The sequence below is a fragment of the Mizuhopecten yessoensis genome, unplaced genomic scaffold, assembly GCF_002113885.1.
Source record: "Mizuhopecten yessoensis strain PY_sf001 unplaced genomic scaffold, ASM211388v2 scaffold8393, whole genome shotgun sequence".
Lineage (NCBI taxonomy): Eukaryota > Metazoa > Mollusca > Bivalvia > Pectinida > Pectinidae > Mizuhopecten > Mizuhopecten yessoensis.
In genome coordinates, this window is record NW_018407525.1 from 129,842 (window position 1) to 153,157 (window position 23,316).

Sequence of the window (23,316 nt, forward strand, 5' to 3'; positions counted from 1 at the left end):
GTTGGAATGTGGTCTATAAATGCAAAATATTGTAAAAAAATCATTTTCTCACATTTAGTCTTAATATCATTGAATGACAAAAACTGATAATTAGTGTCCAACAAGTCCTTAACTGTCTTCACCCCATTCCTTTCATATTCAATAAATTGTTTGAAACTAGGAACTGGTATGTAATTCAAAGATCATCACCAAGAAAACTTGATACTTCATAATTATCATCTTTATATTTTTCTATGCTAAAATAACACCTTTCCAGAAAACAATAGTTATATTTTTCGATATTTCCTCCAGGTTTGATTTTTTCAGATTCCATAATCTCTCCCCTCCAAATTTACTAAAATTATATTTTGCTAAACTTTGCCAGTCCCCATTTCCATCATATAGCCTTTTCACCCACTTAAGTTTCAGGTATTTCATAAAACTTTCAATGTGTATCAATTTAAACCTCCATCTCCATATTCAAGAACCAGTGTATCCCGTTTGATTTTGTCAGGCTTGTACCCCCATATCAATCTATAAAAAACTGTGTTTATTTCACTTATCCATTTTTTTACCTGGATTTGGTAGTGAATACAGTAGATGTGTGATAAGTGGTAGTGTCAGTGTTTTAACAAATGTGATCTTTCCCAAAAGAGTAAGATTTCTTTTATACCACATTCAAAACAATTTTCTTATTTTTGATAGTTTTTCTTTAAAATTTAATTCAATGATTTCAAATAACTTCAAAGCAAAATGTATACCAAGAAGTTTAAAGTTTTTTGAAAACCAATCAAATTTATGTTCAGGGCATAAAATCACTTCTGAGTATTTCTTGTTTCCGATCCATATCAATCGACACTTATCTATGTTAAGTTTAAGTCCAGACACTAGAAAATATATTGAAGTCAGTTAGAACACTTGAGATAGACTTTGAAAAACCATCTAGGAATATTGACCAAGCAAATATTCTCTATTGTTTATTTGTACACCTTTGATCCTTGATTTTTTTCAATTGTATAGCCAAAATTTCAACACCTATCAGGAATAGATATGGGGAGATGGGATCCCACTGTCTCCATCCACGTTGTACATCGAAAAATGATGAAAAATACCCATTATTAATTATTCTGCTTTTTGCATTATGATATAAAATATGTATCCATTTAATCAAAGATTCACCGAAATTGAAAGATTTTAAAGACCTATGAATAAAACTCCATTCTATCGAATCAAAGGCTTTTTCAAAATCAACAAGTAGCAATAAACCAGACATATTATTTTTCTTCCAATTCATGCATTATATCATATACTAGTTTTGTATTTTCTCCAATAAATCCTCATAAAGCCTTTCTGTGTATCTTTTATAATTGAAGGCAGTACTGTTTTAAACCGGTTTGCTATAGCGGAGAAAGCAATTTTATAGTCAGTATTAAGTAAAGTTAAAGGTCTCCAGTTTTTTTTATAAATCTTCTGTCTTTGGATTCTTTTGGAATACATGTTATGATTCCCTGGTTTTGAAATTCTGATAGTGAGCCATGAGTGTATGCATAATTTATAGATTTATATACAAAATGTTTCAAACCTTTCCAAAAGAATTTGTAATATTCACTGGTAAACCCATCCGATCACGGACTTTTTCCATTTTTCATGTTAGCTAGTGCTTTACTACATTCATTAATTGTAATCAGACCGTCACAGCTTTCCTTTTCTACCTGTTGTGAATGTTTCCCATGATTAAATAGAGGTGAATCAGTATTGCATGTCATTTTACTTGTATAAAGATTTCTGAAAAATTGTTTTTCTTATTGAAGTTTTTTTGTTTGTATCTGTAATATGTTTTCCATTTTCATTGATCAATTCAATTATAGTTTTATTCAAATAGTTTTGTTTAATCTGAAACGTTTCCTCCTTTCTCATACCATATAACCTTTGATCTAATAATGATTCCTTCAGTCTTTTCCTTCATTATATCTGATAAAGCCCTGTTTTCTTTTTCTAATGCTTCGTATAACTGGTTAGTAGGTTGACTGTTCATTAATTTCTCAATGTTTTGTATTTTTTCAGAGATCATCCTTTTTTTTTTTTTTTTTTTTTTTAAATTTGAATTGAGTATTCTATTGGTATACTTCTAATCTTCATTTTGATTATTTCAAACATCATTTGGTGATTTACCCTTAACTGTTTGTTCTCTAATGCATCTAAATCCCCTTCTATCAAGAACTCTTTTATTGTGTCCCTTATGCATTGGTTTTCTAAATCTACCCAATTCCTATAAATTAATAAGTTTTAGTTAAATTTCCAATACCTCTTTTCTTTCATATTTTCTTTATTGATGCAAGCTAGTGATATACAGGAATGGTCAGTCTTATAACCGGGTGTGATACTAGAGTTTGTAACAATGTTAAGTATACCTTGCGAAACTAAAAAATAATCTAACCGACTTTGTTTAATTCGATTTTTCCTGCGCCAAGTGTACATTTTTTTCTCAGGATTTTGGATTCTCCAAACATCAAATAATTCAAATTTTTCCATACTCTTATCAATTAATTCTCTGGCTAGTTTATGACTCTCATGCATACTATAATGTATCTTTTCCCATATCCTGTACCAAATTCCAGTCCCCTCCCATTATTATTTTAGTATTTGAAATCAATCTGATTCTTCTATATATTATTTCAAAGAAATTACCCTGGTTCCATTAATTGAAATCTCTAATGTAATGTATCTTCCCTCTGAGTCTATATTTTTACTATGTATCTAAATATCTGCTTCATATCCAAAAAAAATTGCTACTCCTGCACTTGATGTACTTCCATGACTAAAAATACCATTACCACCCCATTCGTCTTCCGACTGGGTTTTAATTTCTTCACAACTATGCGTTTCCTGCAAAAACACAACTGATTTTTTCTTCGCTGTTATTCAACTAAACAGATCAACTCTTTTTCTTTTACAGGAATACAGCCCCTTGACATTCAAAGACATTATCTCAAAATTAGCCATGATCTTTTATCCAGAAACTACCAAAGCACACCCTTATGTGATTCTGTACTTGACGGTGACCCCATTTCTTGTCAGTTATGGTATTTAAGTAGATAACTTCCCACACAGACAAACGACACATAAAACTCAACAACAACAACACAAAACATGTGAAAGCATAATACCTTTGTATTTTGGATTACTGATAAAACCACTATCACAATAATGTGTATCTCTGTAATGTCAGAATTGGTCTAGCATAGAAAAAACCCATCTGTCAAATAATTATATAGATGTAAAATTAAAAGTAGGCTTATTGTAACCAGTCCTGATAAGCTTTTCAATGAATTCAGATTCGTGTATAATAATGTACGAAACACTGTTTCTTTCAATAAGAATATTTTCTATATGCAAAACGATCTTGCCAGTGAACTATTCAAAGATTAATTTTCCTTTGTTGTGCTCGGCATATACGCTAAAAAAAATGATCTACAAGCATATATATTTATATCGAAAGCTTTCACAATAGGAGTAAAAGAGCGTCCCTAATGTTTGGTATGTGGAATGCTAGAGAGTGGAGAAGTATAATGCAAGAAACATTGTTTGTCCAGTCAGAAGTGTGGGTAGCTTGTATTTCGTTTTTCGAAACATTGGAAAATGTATAGGTAGGGTTTATTTGGTGATCAGGCAAGCCTTTTCAACAGCAGGAAATGTGTAGTGTTTGCAGAAAATATTTAAGTTATGCATGTTTTGTATGCTGACACAAATACATGCCTTTCATGAAGATCTGTGAGTGCGGTTTGGATATCGTGGTCCAGCAATACAAACCATACCTTATCAATGCATCAATATACATTTTTCCAGCTTGGTTTTTCAATTATTAATAAAGTACAATTGTTCTGATGTGTTAAATAAGTATGTACATTTTCTATGATTTTCTAAAAATATCTTTGTATATATGTTCAAATACATATTTTTTAACTTCTGTTTTCAGATTTCAACCTGTTTATTTATGTGCTTGTATTCAATGTTTCGGTTGGAGGTGGATATGTAATCTAATTATAATTGGACTATCTCCCTTGAGACTTTCAGTAGTGTGTCATATGACTATATTGGAATACGAAGTCACGTGACGTCAATCGCCATTTTCTGAACTATTCACCCGATTTTGCCTCGCAATTTTTCATTGTTTTATATGTTTTGATCTGTTGTATTGCCATATCGTGCTATCCGATGACATAAGTAATCAAGCATTTGTGTGTTTTGGGATTTATATGCATGGTTTGACCAGCGCGCCAAAACCAGGCTGACTTTTGTTTATAAACCTTCAATGTTTACATACACATTATGCCTGCACATGCATTGATTCTAGGACATTCGTTCGGAGATTGCAACAGTTTTTTAAGGACACTAGCATCGATATAGTGGACGACAATTGTAAACTTTCAAGGGACGATTTAATGGTATGTTTTGAGGGATTTGGCGGAGCTGGCACAAAAACAATCGGTCGGAGGGGGGTCGCAGTGGTTGATTTTACAGACGGCCTCAAACGATTTATGCAATGTACAAGTGACAGTGGATAGTATATCTAAAAACATTGTAGACCTGATCATCACGCTTAAATATTCCTACGATAAAATAAGGCAAATAAGTTATTGTGTGTCAAGTTTTACACAGGCGGCTCCCCCCTTCGCGCTCTATCTGTTATGCATTGGACAAAGCCTGGTTCCGCGTCTGCACTGCTACACCAGGGGTATGGACGGGGTAATGTTTCACCGTCTAACCGAGTTTTGGTCAAGCTACCGTATATGATACTGATGGGGTACATCTTAACAAGCAGGAAAATGAAAAATAGTATAACAACATCAGGGCAGTACTGGTATCAGTCATGAAGAGACTGAGAACATATTGAACAGTATGTTAATACAAACCGGCATTAAAAGAAAATCATTAACAACAGCAGGATATTGTGACATATATATACCCAGCATGGATGTACAATGGGTCACTCTGATGGTATGCAATTCATTTTACATTTATTTAACAACAAAAAAGAACTTTTAAGGGCTATTTTATAGCTCTTCATGTTACTAGTGCCTGCATTGGTTATTTTTGTTTCACATTCTTCATGTACAGGTGGTGTCCTCATACAAGTTTTTTGGCAAATACAATATGAGCTATGTGTTAGTTTAGTGATTTGGCTGCCAAAAACCAAGGTTTTGCTTGGCTCACGTATGACCAACGTGTAAGGAAAGGTAGGAAGTCTTTAAATATCCCTTGCGGTCAATTGCATATTGAGTACTGGATTATGGCTAATTATTCATCAAGCACGTCTACAACCAGCCCTTTCGTAAGTACCAACCCGCAAGTAGGTTTCACGCCAAACGTCAAACAGGCAATCCCCATAGCGGATATAAGGTTCCTTTGGGATACTGTTACCACTTTCATAAACAGCGCTAGTGTTCCGGGTAGCCGGCTGCTCATTCAACCATTCATGTTTCGCCTGCAAGATACCCCCATTCCCACACCAAATGTAAAGCCCAATCCACAAAAACAAACATTACAGGTCCTACCCAGGCCAGTAATCGAAAGTAGTTGTGGCATAGTAACCCCAGTCAAAGTTTCCTTTTTGCACAAATGTCTGCAGACATATGATCAATCTGTGGCGCAATATTTAATACAGGGGTTTTCTGAAGTATTTCGGATTTATAACAATGGCCCCGCCAGTTCCAAGTTTGTCGAAAGCTGGCGTCTGCGTATCAAAATAAAGATATTGTCTTGCAAAAACTTCAAAGGAACTCGAGCTCAGGCGTATAGTTGGACTATTTCTGGACCCACCTATGCCACATCTGCAATGTTCCCCAATAGGACTGATTCCGAAAAAAGATGATGAGTTTAGGTTAATACGTCATTTGTCTTATCCAGAGGGAGCATCTATCAATGACTTTATCCCTGACAATAGTGTTCTGTATATAGCACAGTGGACGATGCGATCAATATTATTAAAAAAAATAGGTAAAGGTTGTCTCATGGCCAAAACTGACATTGCATCAGCATTACGCCTAGTACATGTACCAGTCCACCCATTATACCATGAATTGTTAGGGATTAAATGGCAGGGAAGGTATTATTTTGATAGATGTTGATGTTTACCAATGGGTGTTCCATATCATGTTCCATATTCGAGGTGTTCAGTACAGCCCTTCAATGGATTGCGCCTAACAAGTTTGCCGTAGGCCATATGCTTCATGTTCCAGATAATTTTCTTATTCTTGCGCCACAAAACAGTTCTCTTTGTTCCGCTGGACTTCAACAATTTCTTAATCTATGCAATGTGTTGGGAATCCCCATTAAGGAAGAAAAAGACAGAAGGGCCTAGTGACGTTCTCACCTTTTTGGGCAAATGGTTGGACTCCATTAATATGGAAGCCCGGTTACAAATGAATAAGATAGACAGAATCAAACATTTGTTGGAAACAAACAAAAAGCGTAAACGCATTACTCTAAAATAACTTCAATCCATCATTGGGTTGATGAATTTTGCTTGTTCGGTCATACTTCCTGGTAGGTGTTTCCTATCGTATGATAGATTTGACAAAGGGAGTTACTAAACTACATTATCGTATTCGTTTGAACAAAGAAGCAAGGCTAGAACCTAAAGCATGGAGCATTTTCATAGAATCTGTTAATGGAAAGTCCATCTTTTTGGATGACAGATGGTTAGAATCTAAGAAACTCCAATTGTTTACAGAAGCCTCAGGCTCCCTTGGTTACGGTGCAGTCTTTAGTTCTAAGTGTTTGTTGGAACATGGAGTGCTGTAACATGGCTCAATATAATATTACAGTTAAAGAGCTATTTCCTATTGTTGTTGCAATGGAGATATGGGGCCACTGTTTGGTTAACAAATCAATCCTTTTCTACTTCGACAACGAGGCAGTTGTTGCAATCATAAACAAAACCTCCTCCAAAGATCCACATGTCATGAAATGAGTCAGGAGACTAGTGTTAACCTGTTTGAAGCACAATATTGTGTTTCACCCCTCATATATTCCTGCTATACAGAATGTGTTACCTGGTCTTCTTTCGCGCTTGCAGGTTCACAAGTTCAGGGCCTTGGCTCCAGGCATGGATCCTCACCCGACAGGAATACCACATTATCTTCTTCATGTTTGAAGGATACGGCAGCTGATATTTTGTCTGCAGCCATATCGGAAAATGCACAGGTATCATGCCAAAGCAGGCTCGCCCTATTGTAAATATTACACAGAATGCAAAGGTACTCGTGATGTCTGCTGGCCTGTATCTGTATCTGATATTGTGCTTTAAATAGCATGGCTATATAGTCAGTAGCAATCTGCAAACACCATAAACACATATGTTGCGGGTTAATCTTACATGCATATGATCTGCAGTTTGCAAGTTCTTACCCAGAATTTTGTTGTCAAAAGGGCATTGAAGTTTTTACGTAATCTGTCGGGTACCACTGACATTCGTCTTCCTGTAGCGCCTCACATACTCCAGCAATTGATACAATCATTGCGTCATACTACATCTTGTCGGTTTGATCGTATTAGGTTACATGCTATGTTCTGTCTTAAGTTATTCGCCTTTTTGCGAATTGAGGAGTTGACAACTAAATCAGAACAAATCATCAATAAAAACATTTTGCAAAGGGACAAAATATCTATTGTGAATTCCAAACGTTGTGGAAACCATAGTGTAATGACTTTAAGACATTTTAGACATCACACTTCACAACGGCCGGCTAGTTTGCACATCAGTAAGCAAACATGTAAAGCAATTTGCCCGGTTAGTCCTTGGCGCGTTTCTTGGCTTTAAGAGGTGATTTATCAGGTCCGCTGTTTTCCTTTGGTAACGGAGGACCAGTTTAACAAGCTTACTTTACAAGTCAACTTCACCAAGCGCTGTCTTTCATAGGCCTGGATACAGATTCTTATAAATCGCACAGTTTTCGAATTGGTGCAGCGACCGCTGATTTTCAGTGCAACATTCCCGAGTCACATAAACGTCTAATGGGACGATGGAATTCCAATGCAGTAAACAGATATTTGTGTGTTCCAGTTTTTGACGGAAGAAAATATACCTGCTTTTTCGGGGACCAATTAGGAACTCAATCTTGACACAAATTTAAATTGAGACCTTATGTAATTACCCAGTACTTAATTTTGCATACGATATGACTGTCTGAGGCAGCATATCAGTCTAATTGTAGTGTATACAAATAGTCTGTATTGTCATGAAAAAAAATATATACTTCATAAAGGTACTAGGTTTTACTTGTTTGTGGGTTTTATATGACTTTCTGAGGAGGCATATCAACCTCTTTATGTTTTATATTGTTATTTAAAGAACTGTGTATTGACCACCAATGTTTTATTTTTGCATACGCATCAGATATGACTGTCTGGAGCAGCATATTAATCTCTTTATATATTGTCATTGAAAGAAACATTTACTGACCACCTGTTTACAAAAGTATAGTATACAAAACCAGTATGACAATTGATGTGACTATCTGGGGCGGCATACCAACGAACTTTGTATACAATATTCTGTTTCCTCACAAGTTTTTTGGTCATTTGTTTGCATGACCGTCAATGTCATATCTAATGTTGATTTTGTAATATATGTGTCCATGTTTGCAATCTTAGCATATACATGTATTGTGCAGCATATCAATGTTTTCTGTATACGTGTTTCCTTTGGTACTTACATGTATATAAGTGCATAAGCGGTAGTTTGATGTGTGCAGGATTTTAAACTGATATATTTACATTTGCATGGCATTGTCACTATATAGCCTCTTTCAAAGCTGTGTCGTTGATGGGGCTTTAATTACCATGCATCACGAGACACAATTCTTAGCGTATTAATACAACACTGACCGAAACTACAATATCCAATATGAATAAACATGACGGCAACTGAAATATCGCTGGGCATTGTGAGATTTGACAATGTCATTGCAAATTTATGTGCAAAATAAAAAATAAAATAAAAAACACTTTTATTACAACGAAAACAAGACCAAGGTCTGCAAAATCGTACAAAATGCACATCGGTTGAAATCACCAATGCCGCAATGGAAACAATTTTAACGCTCACGCAATTTATCAGAAATATCGTCTGTTACACTGCACTGATCAACAGGGGTTCGCTACAAATGTCTGAAATACACATATTATATAGACCTACTGACACATATGTTACAGACCTAATGATATGAGTCACAGCACACATAAACATCTCAGACATTTGTAACGAACCTGTGCTCCGTCGCAAGATCACTCACTTCAAACGCTATCACTTTCACGCGTCTCGCATCCACGGTTCCTCAGTTTCTGACGACATGTCAAATAACGAGTCTGTTATAGAATCTACCGACTATTGTCAGGTTCCCATACAATCAACAAATAAATTCACGCCTGGATTCTTCACAAAATGATCAAAGAGAAAAGTTCGAATTAACTTCCAAACATAACTCCCTCGTGGAGGGCAAGGTCGGATTTACGGTGTTCACTGTATGTTTCCATGCGCGAAATTTGTTCCGGGGAAAAATCGAAACAATTTTAAATCTAACTTTCAGCTCATATTTCTATTGATAAACTTAAATCACCCTATAGACATATCATACGAAATTGTATTGATACTGAATTGTGGAATAAAATTGAAGTGTTTGTTAAAATTTCAAAGTACTAGTACTTTGTTTGCCAATCAGCACGCGACAATACGCTGTTCAAACTATTGAACGAAATTGTGTGGACTGTCGATAAGGCGGGCATTTTTAATTTTAAATATAAATTATAAGTTTATAAAGAACATAAGAGGCAGAGGAAACGTAAATATAAGTTTTGAACTGTTTTGGTATGGTATTTATGATCTATTTGAATGACAAAGCTTTGCAAGCAAACAAATCATAATGCGCATTATGTTGTTTGCTGGCAAAGCTGTGTCATTCAAATAGATCATAAAAACCATACAAAAACAGTTCAATGCTTTAATGACGTGACTGTCTGAGGTAGCATATCATTCGGTTTATAAGATTTTTGACCACATATTTTAATAGTATTAGCATTTTCCACACATGTAGTTCTCTGGGTGGGCCAACCTGATAGAGTTTGGTTAAAACTTCCATCAAGTTTTTGTGGCCAATTATTTTATATCTAGTACACCTATTTTACCTATATTTTTTTTTTTAAATACAATCTAAAAAACGTTTTTTGGCATTTTGCTTAATGCTATTAGACCTTGGCATTTGAATACATGCTCTATTACAACAGTAAATGTCTTGTGTCATTTTTGGCAAAAAACTAGCTGAGTACTCCGGTGTGCTTAATTTCAAGTAGATCACATACACACGATGTTATAACTTACTGTTTTGTATCAAAATGTACCTTGATATGTTATTAATTGCGGTACAGTTGATATCATCATTGTCTCCCTAACTGATATATTAATTTTGTCAAGCCAGCATTTACAGACATTGCCAGAGATATACCGGTAATCATCATTTTGACATTTGCCAATTTAATGCAGAAACGTATTTAATTTGTGTATTATGAGTACACATAGTTTTGTTCATCAAAGTCACATGAATGTTACTATGTCAATATACCACTCACAAAGACGGATGCCATATCGTAAAACGACCAGGGTCAAAATTGCATGAAAAACTACATTCGTTAAAGCATTTCTTTTGTGAGAAATACCCAACAACATATGTGCTCTACTGTTCTCATTGTTGTTCATGTGTAGGAAATAACATAGATCAAGGATACGTACCACATGTACCAGATGTTGCGTCACACGTGTTATTTATGCAGTTCATGCAGTCGTTATTGCAATTTCCATTTCCATACTTCGCAACTGGACAACCTGGAAAAGAAATGCAATATCCACCAATGAAATTTGAGCATTAAATATAGGTAATACTATGTGTTGAGACTTAGCAGGAGCAATCTTTTTACTTTGAATTAATTATTCATTAGGGATAAAATTATAAAAGCAAACGGAATGTGTACGTGTGGAAAGTATTACAATCACATACTTAACTTTATTAACAACATGGGAGAAGATTTGAGTTGGCTGTGCAATTTCAGACGTAATGTGAATTCATGTTTAACTTTCGGTTTATGTCAGCATGTGATTCGTTCATTATTGCCTTTTTCATTGTCGTTCTCTATTTATAAGGTTGTAATATGAATGTTGAAAGTATTCTGTGTATACTGAACAAAAAAAAGAAACGCACAATTAAATTATGCAATCAAAAGCCGATAATATTTTGGGAAATTTGTACAAAATTGTATAACAATATGAAGGGACAAGTCTACTCTTTACAATACTGTAGAAGAAAAGTATGTGTGACGTTACTCGTGTCATCAGCACTTACTTAAAGTGGGATACCCTCGAAAAACAAAATGACACTTCAGTACCTGGAGTGGGAACCTTTTGCACGAATCCCTGCACGGATTCTCCTATGCATTGAATTCATGAGAACATTTATTCGCCTTAAGGGAATGTTGTTCCATTCTTGTGTTAATGCTGTGATCAACTGGGCGCAGTTAGTTGGGGGGGGGGGGGGGGGGGGGTTGACGTTTCCTAATACGCCTGTCCAGCTCACCTCACAGATGCTCAATGGGAGACATGTCGGGGCTATACGGGGGCCATTCCAGAGGCTGAACGTTGTTTGCCATGAGAAAATCACGACAGACTCTGGCAACATGCGGTCGAACATTGTCTTGCTGGAAAATTAGGTTATGACGTCTGAGAAGTGGAAGGACATGTGGTTGGAAGATCTGGCCTCTGTATCGAACGGCATTGAGGTTTTGATCGAAGACCACTATGGGGGAATTTTACTCCATGGGAGATGCCTCCCCAAACCATTTCAGAAGCCCCACCGAATCTATCGCGTTCAACCACGCATGCGTCGGCGAAACGCCCACCGTGTCTGCGATATACCCCTTTTATTCCGTCTGAGCGATACAGACAGAATCTTAACTCGTCGGTGAACATCACACGCCTCCATCGACGCATCCCAAACCTATTCGGGCCATGTCTGCGTATCCAGTCAAGACGCACTTGCCGCCTCCGTGGTGTCAGAGGTGGCCCGACATAAGGTCGTCGCGCAATGATTCTCTCGGCACGCAAGCGCTTCCTGGCAGTTTGAGAACTAATGGGTCTGCCATGAGTACCTAAGCCTACCTACGACGCAGTCTCTACAGCAGTCTTGAATCTGTTGCGCAAGTGCGATAATCAAATCGCCCTGTCTTGTCGTGCGGTCGTTACAAGCGGACGACCGCTCCTGGGACGATCGGAAACTAACCCAGTAGCACGGAAACGTCTACATAGACGGTTAATTGTACACGGGCCAACACCAAACTGCCGTGCAACAGCAGTTTGGCTATGACCATCCATCAACAACGCAATTGCTCTACCCCTCTGAATTTGCGTTAAGCGTGGCATCTCAGTCAATGGCGAAGTCAAAATGCCAACGTGGAAAATTAATGTGGCTGAACTTAGAGTATCCGTTGAGATTATTTGTTTGAACAATTTTGGCTTTGCCTCATCACGCCGCGTGATTTGGACTTAAGAAGCTCACAAAGTCACACAATGACAACGTCACGCTTGGCTGATTTTAGGGTAGCTTGTTGAGAAGGGAGATCGTTCTTGATGTAATACCTGACCACATATTCCATTAAGTCCCTTACAGCTAAGGTTTACTGCAGGGGGAATTTTGTTTTGTTTCTTTTTTTGTTCAGTATATATAGCACAAGTTTAGTGATAACTTAGAAAAAATACATAATTTAAAAAATAAGAGCTGTGGTTTCTTTTCGCAATATCTTATTGAGTTGTCTCTTTATCACATATTTAAGCCGGGCATCAAAAGAATCTTCAGTATTGGGTTCTGTTTCCCGATTAAATGTGAACCCATATGACTTCCATATTAAGATCTTCCGTTCGGTTATGCTTACACAGAATTACAAAACTGAATTTTGATAAAAAAAGTTATAAAACTAAAATCTATTATAGCATCATGGAATAGACGAGAACTTACACCAATAGGTAAAATATCAGTTATTAAAACACTACTTATATCACAGTTTAACCATTTATTTATAGCTCTACCAAATCCTGATGAAACATATAAGGAAAATTAATAATTTCTGTATAATTTTTTGAGGAATGGTAAACCAGATAAAATAAAGAGAGATGTGACAATTAAAAGTTATGAAGAAGGTGGTCTAAAAATGATACATTTAAAATCTTTTATAACAGCTCTTAAACAACATGGATAAGACGGGTATATAAAGATGAAGGAAATTGGGCTATTATTTTAGAAACTTATTTTGATAAAGAAACATAAGCTAACTGTGGACTTGGAAAATTGAAAGAAGAATCTAAACATTGTAGTAACCTCTTTTGGAAAAATGTCTTAGAAGCATGGTACAATACTATTATCTCTAGCATTATATTCAATACCAATATACGTGAAAACCCTCTGTGGTTTGATAATGAAATTGATCAAAACTTTATATAAAAGTACTTTTTCTGCAATAACACAAAATTGTATACTGTCTGATTTTTTTTTTTTTTTGATATACAAAGAGGATGTCGGCAAGGTGATCCAGTCTCCCCTTATCTGTTCTTACTAGTAGCTGAAATGTTAGCAATTTTGGTCAAAAACAATAAAAATATCAAAGGTATACAAATAAAACATAAGGATTATAAACTCTCACAGTTTGCAGATGATAACTCAATAATTTTAGATGGATCTAGAAACTCATTCAATGAAGCTTTAAATACTTTAGATTGTTTTGGTAAAATGTCAGGTCTAAAAGTTAATAATGATAAAACAAAAGTTTTTTGGATTGGCAGCAAGAAATTCAGCGCAGATGTCTACCATCATAGATCGAAAACAAAATGGGCGGAAACAAAATTTGATTTGCTAGGTATTCATTTTTCAGTTATCTTAGAAGAGATTATAAGCTTGAATTATGTGAAAGCCTTAAAAAATGTAAATAACAGTATAACCCAATGGTCACGTAGTATTTTATCCCCTATTGGTCATATTGTAGTATTGAAATCAATAATTATACCAAAACTTAATCATCTGTTCATTGCAATTCCTACACCAACCAGCACTTTTATTCAGCAGCTGAACACAATATTTTTTAACTTCATTTGGCAATCTCCTGTTGACAAAATTAAACGAAATACTATAATCCAAAAGTATGAAAGTGGAGGCCTTAAAATGATTACCATCAATAATTTCATAAGTCCACTTGGATACAAAGATTACTGAAAAATAATGGGAAAAACTGGATACATATTTTTGAAGCAGAGCACTTTCCAGTAGAAAATATATCGGATATGGGAATTGATTTTATCAAAAAATGTAAGACTAGTAATATGTTTTGGACGGATGTTTTTTAAGGCATGGGTAAATGTTTCAGAAGAAACACAAGTAAAATCTATTAAGCAGTTCTTAACTATCCCAATCTGGTATAACCCACCTTTTGGTATTGGCGAAAAGTATTTTTTTGTTTGAAAATGGTTTGATCGGGGTGTTAAAAATGTTTGTTATCTATTAGAGCAAAATAATGTTTTTTTAACTTTTGTAAATTTTAAACTGAAATACAATATAAACTCAGGAAACTTCTTGATTTATCATAGTATATGCCAGTCTATTAGACAATGTTGTAAACAATTGAATTATAACTTAACTGCAGAAACAACTTTTGAGAGGCCCTTCATACCAAGTCATATTTATATTATCATAAAGAAAAAAAAAAGGTTGTAAAGACATGTATAACATATTAAATAGTAAAATTAAATTAGTAAATACAGCTGAAAGAAAATGGATATTAAAAACATATTTTAAATATATAGATTGGAAAAGTTCATATAGTATTGTCTTTAAAATTACAAAAGACACAACACTGCAATGGTTTCAATACAGATTACAAAATTGTATCCTCCCAATTAAAAACTATTTAAATACTATTGGGATGTCAAATGACAATATCTGTAATATGTGTAAAATACAAATAGAAACTACAGAACATCTATACAGGAAATTTCCACAGTCCTTAAAGCTATGGCAAGATTTAAAAGAAAGATTATTTAGCAGAATAAGGAAAATCATTGATTTTAAGTTGGAATCAATACTTTTTGGAATTACTGAAAATGCTCCTATGCCCATTAACTATATTATTTTGTATACAAAATATTATATATATTCTGTTTCCAGAAAAAAAACAGAAGTTAAGTTTAAATGGTTTGAATGAGTTTCTTGCATTCAGATATATTATTGAGAAAGCTTTATCAGTAAAAAATGTATACAATGAAACATTTGATTAAAGATGGAGGAATGGAAGGATTTATTTTGAGATTTTTTTGTATACTACAATTTGCTTTCTTGTTGATTGATATTTCTCTCTCCAAAAACAAACACAATACGGGTTAGTAGAGTGCATGTTTTCTGGTGCTTATATGGATACATGCAATAATAGGCATGTATGTTTGTATTTACATGCATGTGTACGTATGTAAGTGCATGCATACTTTCTGATGTTAGTGTGTATGTACGTGCATGTGTATGCATGTATGTATAAACGTATGTAGGTCGTAGGAGTGTATGTTATGTACGTATTTATATGTGTGTGTATGAACGTTTTGTTTATGTTTAGTGATTATGATACTGATGCATATGTAAACACGTCTGGATGTGTGTGCTGTGTGTGAAATGTGGTAGTATGTTCTTGTTCTGTAGATGTCCAATACTCTATGTACAAATGTTTTATTTCCCAATCAAATTTCTGAATGTTTTATTGATGAAAAAATGTTATGAAATTGAAATATTTGAATTTAGATAAAATTAGCAGAGAAAAATGAATGAGAGTCCTCCTGTGTGATGACACCATATTGTTTAGGGGACTGAATTCAGGACTCCCTAACCCTGGCAGTTCCTATCGATTTATTTATACATATCTGTATATACTTATCAGTTTTAGGATCCAGTGTTATGTGGGATTTAACCGTCTATATTACTTCTTTGACCCATATCAGTATTATATATATATATAATATTTGGCTGGGGGAAATAAAATATTTGATAAAAAAATAAACAAATAGTGAAATTAAAATTTACAGAAAATTTACATTCAAAAAGTCATGGTTTAAAAAGAGTACAATTTGTGTAAAACATTATTCAACAGGATGGATCACTCTACCATTTTGAAGAATTTCAAGAAAAAAGTAACAAAAATACTAATTTTTTGACATAGCAAGGCCGAATGAATGCTGTGCATTTTATAAGAAAAAATCAGCACTTTTTTACTTCAGAAAAAACAGTTATTTTTCCAAATATACCTATCAATCTTAAGTTAATACTTACAAATAGTAAAGGAGCACAAGACATATATTCAATATCAATTAAAAATAATGTTAAACCTACTGCTCAAAGAAAATGGATCTTAAATGATAATAAAGATGAAGAAACATCGCAAACATATATGAATGTCCTTTGAAAACCACCACCAACTCCAAACTACAGTGACTACAGTAGAGAATAAATCAGAGAATCCTCACTAAAAACACATTTTTATTCAAAATGGCAAATCACAAAATAACCTTTGCACTTTCTGTAAAATTCACCCTAAAACAATAGTTCATATGCTATGGGATTGCGAAAAAGTAAACATACATATAAACATACAAAGTTTTATATAGAAAACATCATAATACTACTTATAAAACAATACATATATAAAAATAAATGCCTAGAAATAGACTTTAATCTGACCAGTTCCAAAAAACATATGGAATTTGAAATAAAAGCACAAAAGATCCTTGTGTCTAAACAGAATAAATTAATAAATAAGGATGAGTTAAACCATCAAAAAGATAACTGGATGCAGTTATAATATGACTTAATATGACATATTTGTTCTATATAGTTTTTCTATACATATATACATCTATTGTATTTAACATCTTCATACTGTAATAATAATCATCAAATTTTTCATACGTTTTAATTCGCCAGGCTTAAGTAAAAATAAAATGACCTAGGATTGCTCCCCCATCCCCTGTAATGTTTTGTCGGTTTTTTGGGGGGGTTTTCTGTTTCAGTTTTTTTTGGTTTTGCTCTTGTGTGTTTGATGTCATATATTTATAGATATTGTTTTTGCATCAGTGTCCCATTGTATCTGTCCTTATGAATATACAATTTAACATGGCATTGGCAATTTTTAAATGTCTGCTTATGATATCAGATGAAATTGATGACATAGGATAATGATGGCTGATGATGATGAGGATGATGAAAGACAATTATGATGATGATGTCCGAGGATAATGTTAAGAATAATATCAGATGATGATGATGATGATGACAATGTTGATGATGTTAAATGATAATATTTAGAATAATATCTTATATGATGATCATGATGATGATGTCTGATGTCTGATGATGATGATGATGATGATGATGATGATGATGATGATGCTGAGGAGGAGGAGGAGGAGGAGGAGGAGGAGGAGGAGGAGGAGGAGGGGGAGGAGGAGGAGGGTAAGGAGGATGGGGTTAGATGATGATGATGATGTTAATAATTATGTCAGGATGATGATGATGATGTAAGATGATAGTGATGAAGACGATGATGTTAAGAATAATGTCAGAATGATGGGGATTGTGATGATGATGACAGATGATGATGATGTTGATAAATGATGATGATGAGAAGTGTAAAAAAATGATTACAAGACTAGATGATGTCAAATGATGTCGTATGATAATGATAATAATGTTAAGAATAATATCTTATATGATGTCTGATGATGATGATGATGATGATGATGATGATGATGATGATGATGATAATGATAATGATGCTGTCAGATGATGATGTTAAGAATTATGTCAAAATGTTGATGAATATAATGATGATGTCACACGATAAGGATAATGATGATGAGGATGATGTTAAGAATTATGTCGAGATGATGATGAGGACGATGATAAAAGTTATAAAGATAATGATGTTAAGAATAATGTCAGGATGATGGTGATTGTGATGTTGATGACAGATGCTGATGATGTTGATAAATGATGATGATGAGAAGTGTAAAAAAATGATTACAAGACTATTTAAAACTTTACAGACACCTTTGTTATAATATTTATGAACAATTATGTACTAGGCAATCATTTATCACATGTGTTTTGTCTTGTCTTGTAAAAAAAAAAAAAAAAAAAAAAAAATTTTCCGTTCGGAANAAGAGTTAAAAAATCTTCTTTCATAATCGTTGTGATATAGACATTGCTAATGTACATGTATCTACATCAGAAAATAGCGGCTTAAAATATTATCTTTTCATCGATCCTTAATGAACAAACAATAAAACTATAACAAAAATTGCACAAGGTCAATAAATATAAGAAGATACTCCTGGTGTTACAATGTAATGAAACATTACAAATGTAAAATGTTTGTAGGTCCTGAACTATCACAATGTTCTTGGAAAAAATATATGTTCAGGATTAATTTGGAATGGAAATCGTCCATATCAGTTCACTGATATTGTTCAACAAATCAGGTTCATCGTTATAAATTGAATGCGATATTTAAAAATGTATTCAACAGGCACACATGTTCTTTGTCCCAAACAACGTCTTTATACATTTATCAATGAAATAGTCAAGTGTTATAAATGCTTAGATAAAAAATGGAAATTTAAAAAGACAAAATAGGGGTTGGTTTGTGCCAATGTACTATCTTAACACTAAAAATATGAAGAAGAAACTTTATATTTTGTTAAGGCTGTTTATATGTATGTTAAGAAGGTCACAATATGGCAAATATTCGTTAAAGTAAAAATTGACATAAAACCTGGCTTTATAAGAACTAGGTACGTTTAATCCCTACTACCTACAATATTGGACAAAAATATCTATTAAATTGTTAAAAACCACAGTTGATTTCCAACGAAACAAAAGATAAATGATAATGTTTTATCATTTTTTTTTTTACTAAAAATGAAAAGTGTTTCATTTATCATTTAATTGTTTACCTAAGAAGTTCAACTGTTGTTTTTAAATCGAAGGACACTCCCTCTACAAGGGAACAAGAGTGACAACTGCTTTATTTCTAATGAGAGTTTGAACACTTCGTTACTACATACTCGCTACATGTAAAAAAACAAAAAAACAAACATTAGGCAACAGTAGTTCTTTTCTTCGTAACATAACTACATAATGATTTATAGTAAACGATGACCAATTCATCACAATTAAAGTTGTTTAGGTAAGTACATTTTACAAATTACACAATTTTTTATCAAATTTAAGTTGTATATGTTCAATAACATCAGCTGTGCATACATGGAAAGCCGATACCTTGCTTTTTACAACACTCATGCGTTACGAATTTCTTTCATCATTTCTAAATACCATGGCGTTGCTTTTATATGCATATATATTTTGTATTTGCATGTGTAATTATAGACTTTCATTAAATTTCACCCTTACTGTTGTTATAATCAGAATCATAAAAAAGAAATGTCATCAGCATAGCTGATATATTGTCAAACCTTGAGGGGAAGTTAAAGTTGAGGCGGTATTAATAATAAACTAGTCACTGTACCGTCTATTTACATTTTATTACGATGTATTTCTAGTGAGAACTACTTTAATCTGATGTTTTGTACGCAATATAACAACAGGTTGCAATGCGGTTATACAACATACAGTGTTTCTATAAAAAATCGATAAAAAAGTTCAGTGTTTCATTCGGTCTTCATGCGTAGACTAGCTAACATTTACTAAAAAAAGGTTTTCTTTTTTATCTATCCACAAGTATTAAGTTATGCAAAAAAATGTCAACATATTCAATAAGAATTACATAAAACAAAACATTGCATTACATTATCAGTCAAAACTGTAAATTAATTACGACATTAGATGATATGTTTGTGATATCCATAGTACAGTTCTATGATATACATGTGTTAACTCACCATAAACTTGTACCTCACACAGTTCCAGTATAGCATTATTCGAGTACCACACTTTTGCTTTTACTCGACGGTCATTGTAGATGGTCAGATACCGGGCGACACCTGGACATTGGACGTTCTGTATCGCAGACATGGACCCCAAGTCAGCAGTGGTGTCCTTGTGACACCTTGTTCCTGATGTCCAGTCTTGTGTATTAGACAGGTATATCTCGTATCCGGCGAGTCTGTTTAGTGTGTTCTGATCTACAATAAATAATACAATATATACCGTAATTCAGTTTCAGAGTATCGGCCACCAACAACAACCCTTATATTCAGCTTCATATATCCATGCCAAAACAAGCATCGGTGGTTAAACGTAATGCATATAATCATTCACTTTCTGTATCAACAAGTGGAATATAGAGGATATCTAACAGTGTTTTCAGTAATACCAAATATTTGTCACGATTGTGGCTAATATTATGATATCTTTCACGAGTGCACAGCGTAAATTAAATATAAACATGTATTTGATATTACGGAAGACACTGTGACATATTGTGTGTATTACATAGTTTTACGGAAATCTACCCCGGAACGCAAAACGACACATCAAGCTGGCATTACTTGATCTGGATCATGTAACCACTAGAATGTCTACACAGCCCTACGCGACAAAAATATAGTCTTCTCTGCAAAAAAAAAGACACACATTAAAAAGTCATAACTAAATTTCTTGAGTTACTTAAGTTAGTTTAGCATGTATCTAAAATCATAATTTTTATAAAGTACCTGTATCGATATTACTATCATAATTGAATTATTTTAATAAAGTATGCCAAATTTCTTTCATAATTTAATTATGTAGGAAAAGTCCCGTGGTATCTAAGCGCCGAATCTAAAATGGCTGGGAGTATGGCAAATGCAGAGTTTTTTGTCACCACTTATCCTGAGGATAACATATCAACACCACCTATGTAAGTTAAACTTATGACCTTGGTACTCTTTTACTTTCTGTCAATCGTTTAGCCTATCTTGGGACTTGGAGACGCTGGCACCGTGTTTCATTTCACAGAGAGTTAGAGTTGCTGATCTGCATAGTCTGCTTGTTGTAATAAAAATGAAAATTAAGTGTGGAATTTAACGTTGTGTTTCCCCTAGAGAATAATTCCCCCGTGATAGGTAACAGATGCTTATTCTGGGCAATAGGATGGGCTGATGACTCAAACGGATTTTCGCGAGGCCTGTGTATCGTTTAGCTAATCCGACTTTGACCAGATGAGCCACTTGTAATTTACCCCATGGTAGATTGTAATCAGTGTTTTAAATGGTCAAATCAGCAAAAATGATATTTTCGCTGATGAAAACTATGTTATTTTGCAGAATGAATATTTTTCAATATTTCACAGAAACTAGAAATATGTCAAAATGACATGAAAGTCACCCCATCTCCTGTATGATTATTTCAGTATAATAAATCATTGACCAAGCTACAACTGACATATTTCCACCTGTCAATCAAAATGGTCTAACAATGACCAGGTATGCATACACGCTGTTTAGGTAACCATGCCAACCTATTAGGATATAATAAGAAAGCATGTGGTTGATTTATTTGAAGAAAATGTTCCATGTTTTATGACCATAAAACACAAACACTGCAAATAATTTCTTTTTTTTTTTAAATTTCTGTGACATTCACTGGCCTTCTTCATCCCAATTTCAAGGCATCCCACATTCAAACATGCCAAAGTGCCAGGATAAGATAGTTCATCTGTTAAAATGAAAAAAAAAATGATATAAGAGAACTGCACATGCATATTGGAGCAAATCATTTTCACCAAAACTAAAGGCTGATAATTAAGGAACTTCCAATCCCTATCACTAGTTTGTACTGGTTTTGTTTTCGTGGTTATTTAACTCCATATTATCAGTAAAAATTATTTGTTTGTAAAACTGTCAATATCGTCTAGTCATTGGTTTCCGCCCGTTATATATATTTCCGCGCAGCCATTTTATCAAGCTTTATCTCGTTACTATGTGACCTGCTGGACACAACACAAAGATATTTTAGACGTTTTGCCATCGTCTGTAAACTGACACCAACATTACCGGAACTTCGTCCGGAAAACATAAGAATTAATCACCGATTAAAAAACATGCATAAATATGCAGTTTTGCTTAATACACTTTTTATCTTGCTCAAAATGAATACAATGTCAATACCATGTTTTGCCGGTACCTCGAGGTCACCACTGCCACCACACCGCAGAAACGATAACATTAAACGGTGTCGAGCGCTTTTATTATAAATTCTGAGTATGGCAATGTTCTACTTACCTTACATGACCCTGCACTCTTCCGGTTTTCCATCTCAAGTTCTGCCGTAACGTGTTATGTTGTAAAGTGTCCTAAAGTTGTAAACGTTGTCAGGCGGGATATGAATGTTGATGAAATATTTGTTTGAATGATGGCGCATTTATTTATAACATATCACCATTTGAAATTATAATGTGACGGCTGAAAATGGTATGTAAATTAAAAAAATAAAACAATTTCCATAAATGTCGTAAACTTTTTACTTTGGACGAACTTGATTCAGGCGTGCCGTTTACCGCCGGGAAGGCGGCACCTTCCTACTGATTACGAATGTCCCTTAAATCCCGCATGTTCGGCACCTGTCGTTCGATTAGAAGTTTCGCCGGACTGCAGAGAAATGCAAAGCGATACAAAATGTTGTTTGTGTCCGCCAAATTGCGCGAATGCTTTAATGTAGTGTGCCGGCGGCAAACACAAACCCGGCATGTCAAATCAAGCCCTTTCGCTAGGTGACGTTTTCTTTTGTCGTTGCGTGAATAGATGATAAAGAAAAAGAGACGTTATGGAGCTTTTCTACCTGAACTTTTTATTCCAAAATTTAATTTGGTTTAAAAAGAAATTTTACCAATATAGTCATTGGTCAGACATAAACATCTCAATCAATCAATAGCAACATATAATATAACAGTCTACCCCTTCGGGAACCTCAAAGGTGACTGATTCATATTCGGAACATCTTTAGTTTGAAATTCGGAACCCCTTTTGGTTGTATGTTAGATCTATTCCTAAAATCGATATTGGAGTTATCCAAAAGCTTGTAATTAGCGACAGAAGCAAACACACGAAAGCTGAAACAGTGGAGGTCAAAATCTGGGACTGAAACCAAAATTAATAGTCCCCGCTGGGGTTCCCCCAGGGGTGACTAAAAAATGTTATTAATATACAGAGTCTATATTAAAAGTTATATCGTCACACTGTGAATCTGTGACAAACATTAGTTTTGCATGTAC

At 34.2% G+C, this 23,316-nt stretch overlaps 1 protein-coding gene across 1 annotated transcript in view; it reads right to left on the bottom strand.

Annotated features, from left to right (window-relative positions):
- The window catches only part of LOC110455892 (multiple epidermal growth factor-like domains protein 10), a 50,834-nt gene that overhangs the window by 15,191 nt on the left and 12,327 nt on the right, over positions 1–23,316 (bottom strand). The window contains exons 3-4 of the mRNA XM_021506316.1: positions 20,006–20,248; positions 10,766–10,858 (exon numbers count right to left, since the gene is read on the bottom strand). Coding sequence (XP_021361991.1) covers positions 10,766–10,858; positions 20,006–20,248 — 336 coding nt within the window. The remainder of the gene's footprint in view (positions 1–10,765; positions 10,859–20,005; positions 20,249–23,316) is intronic.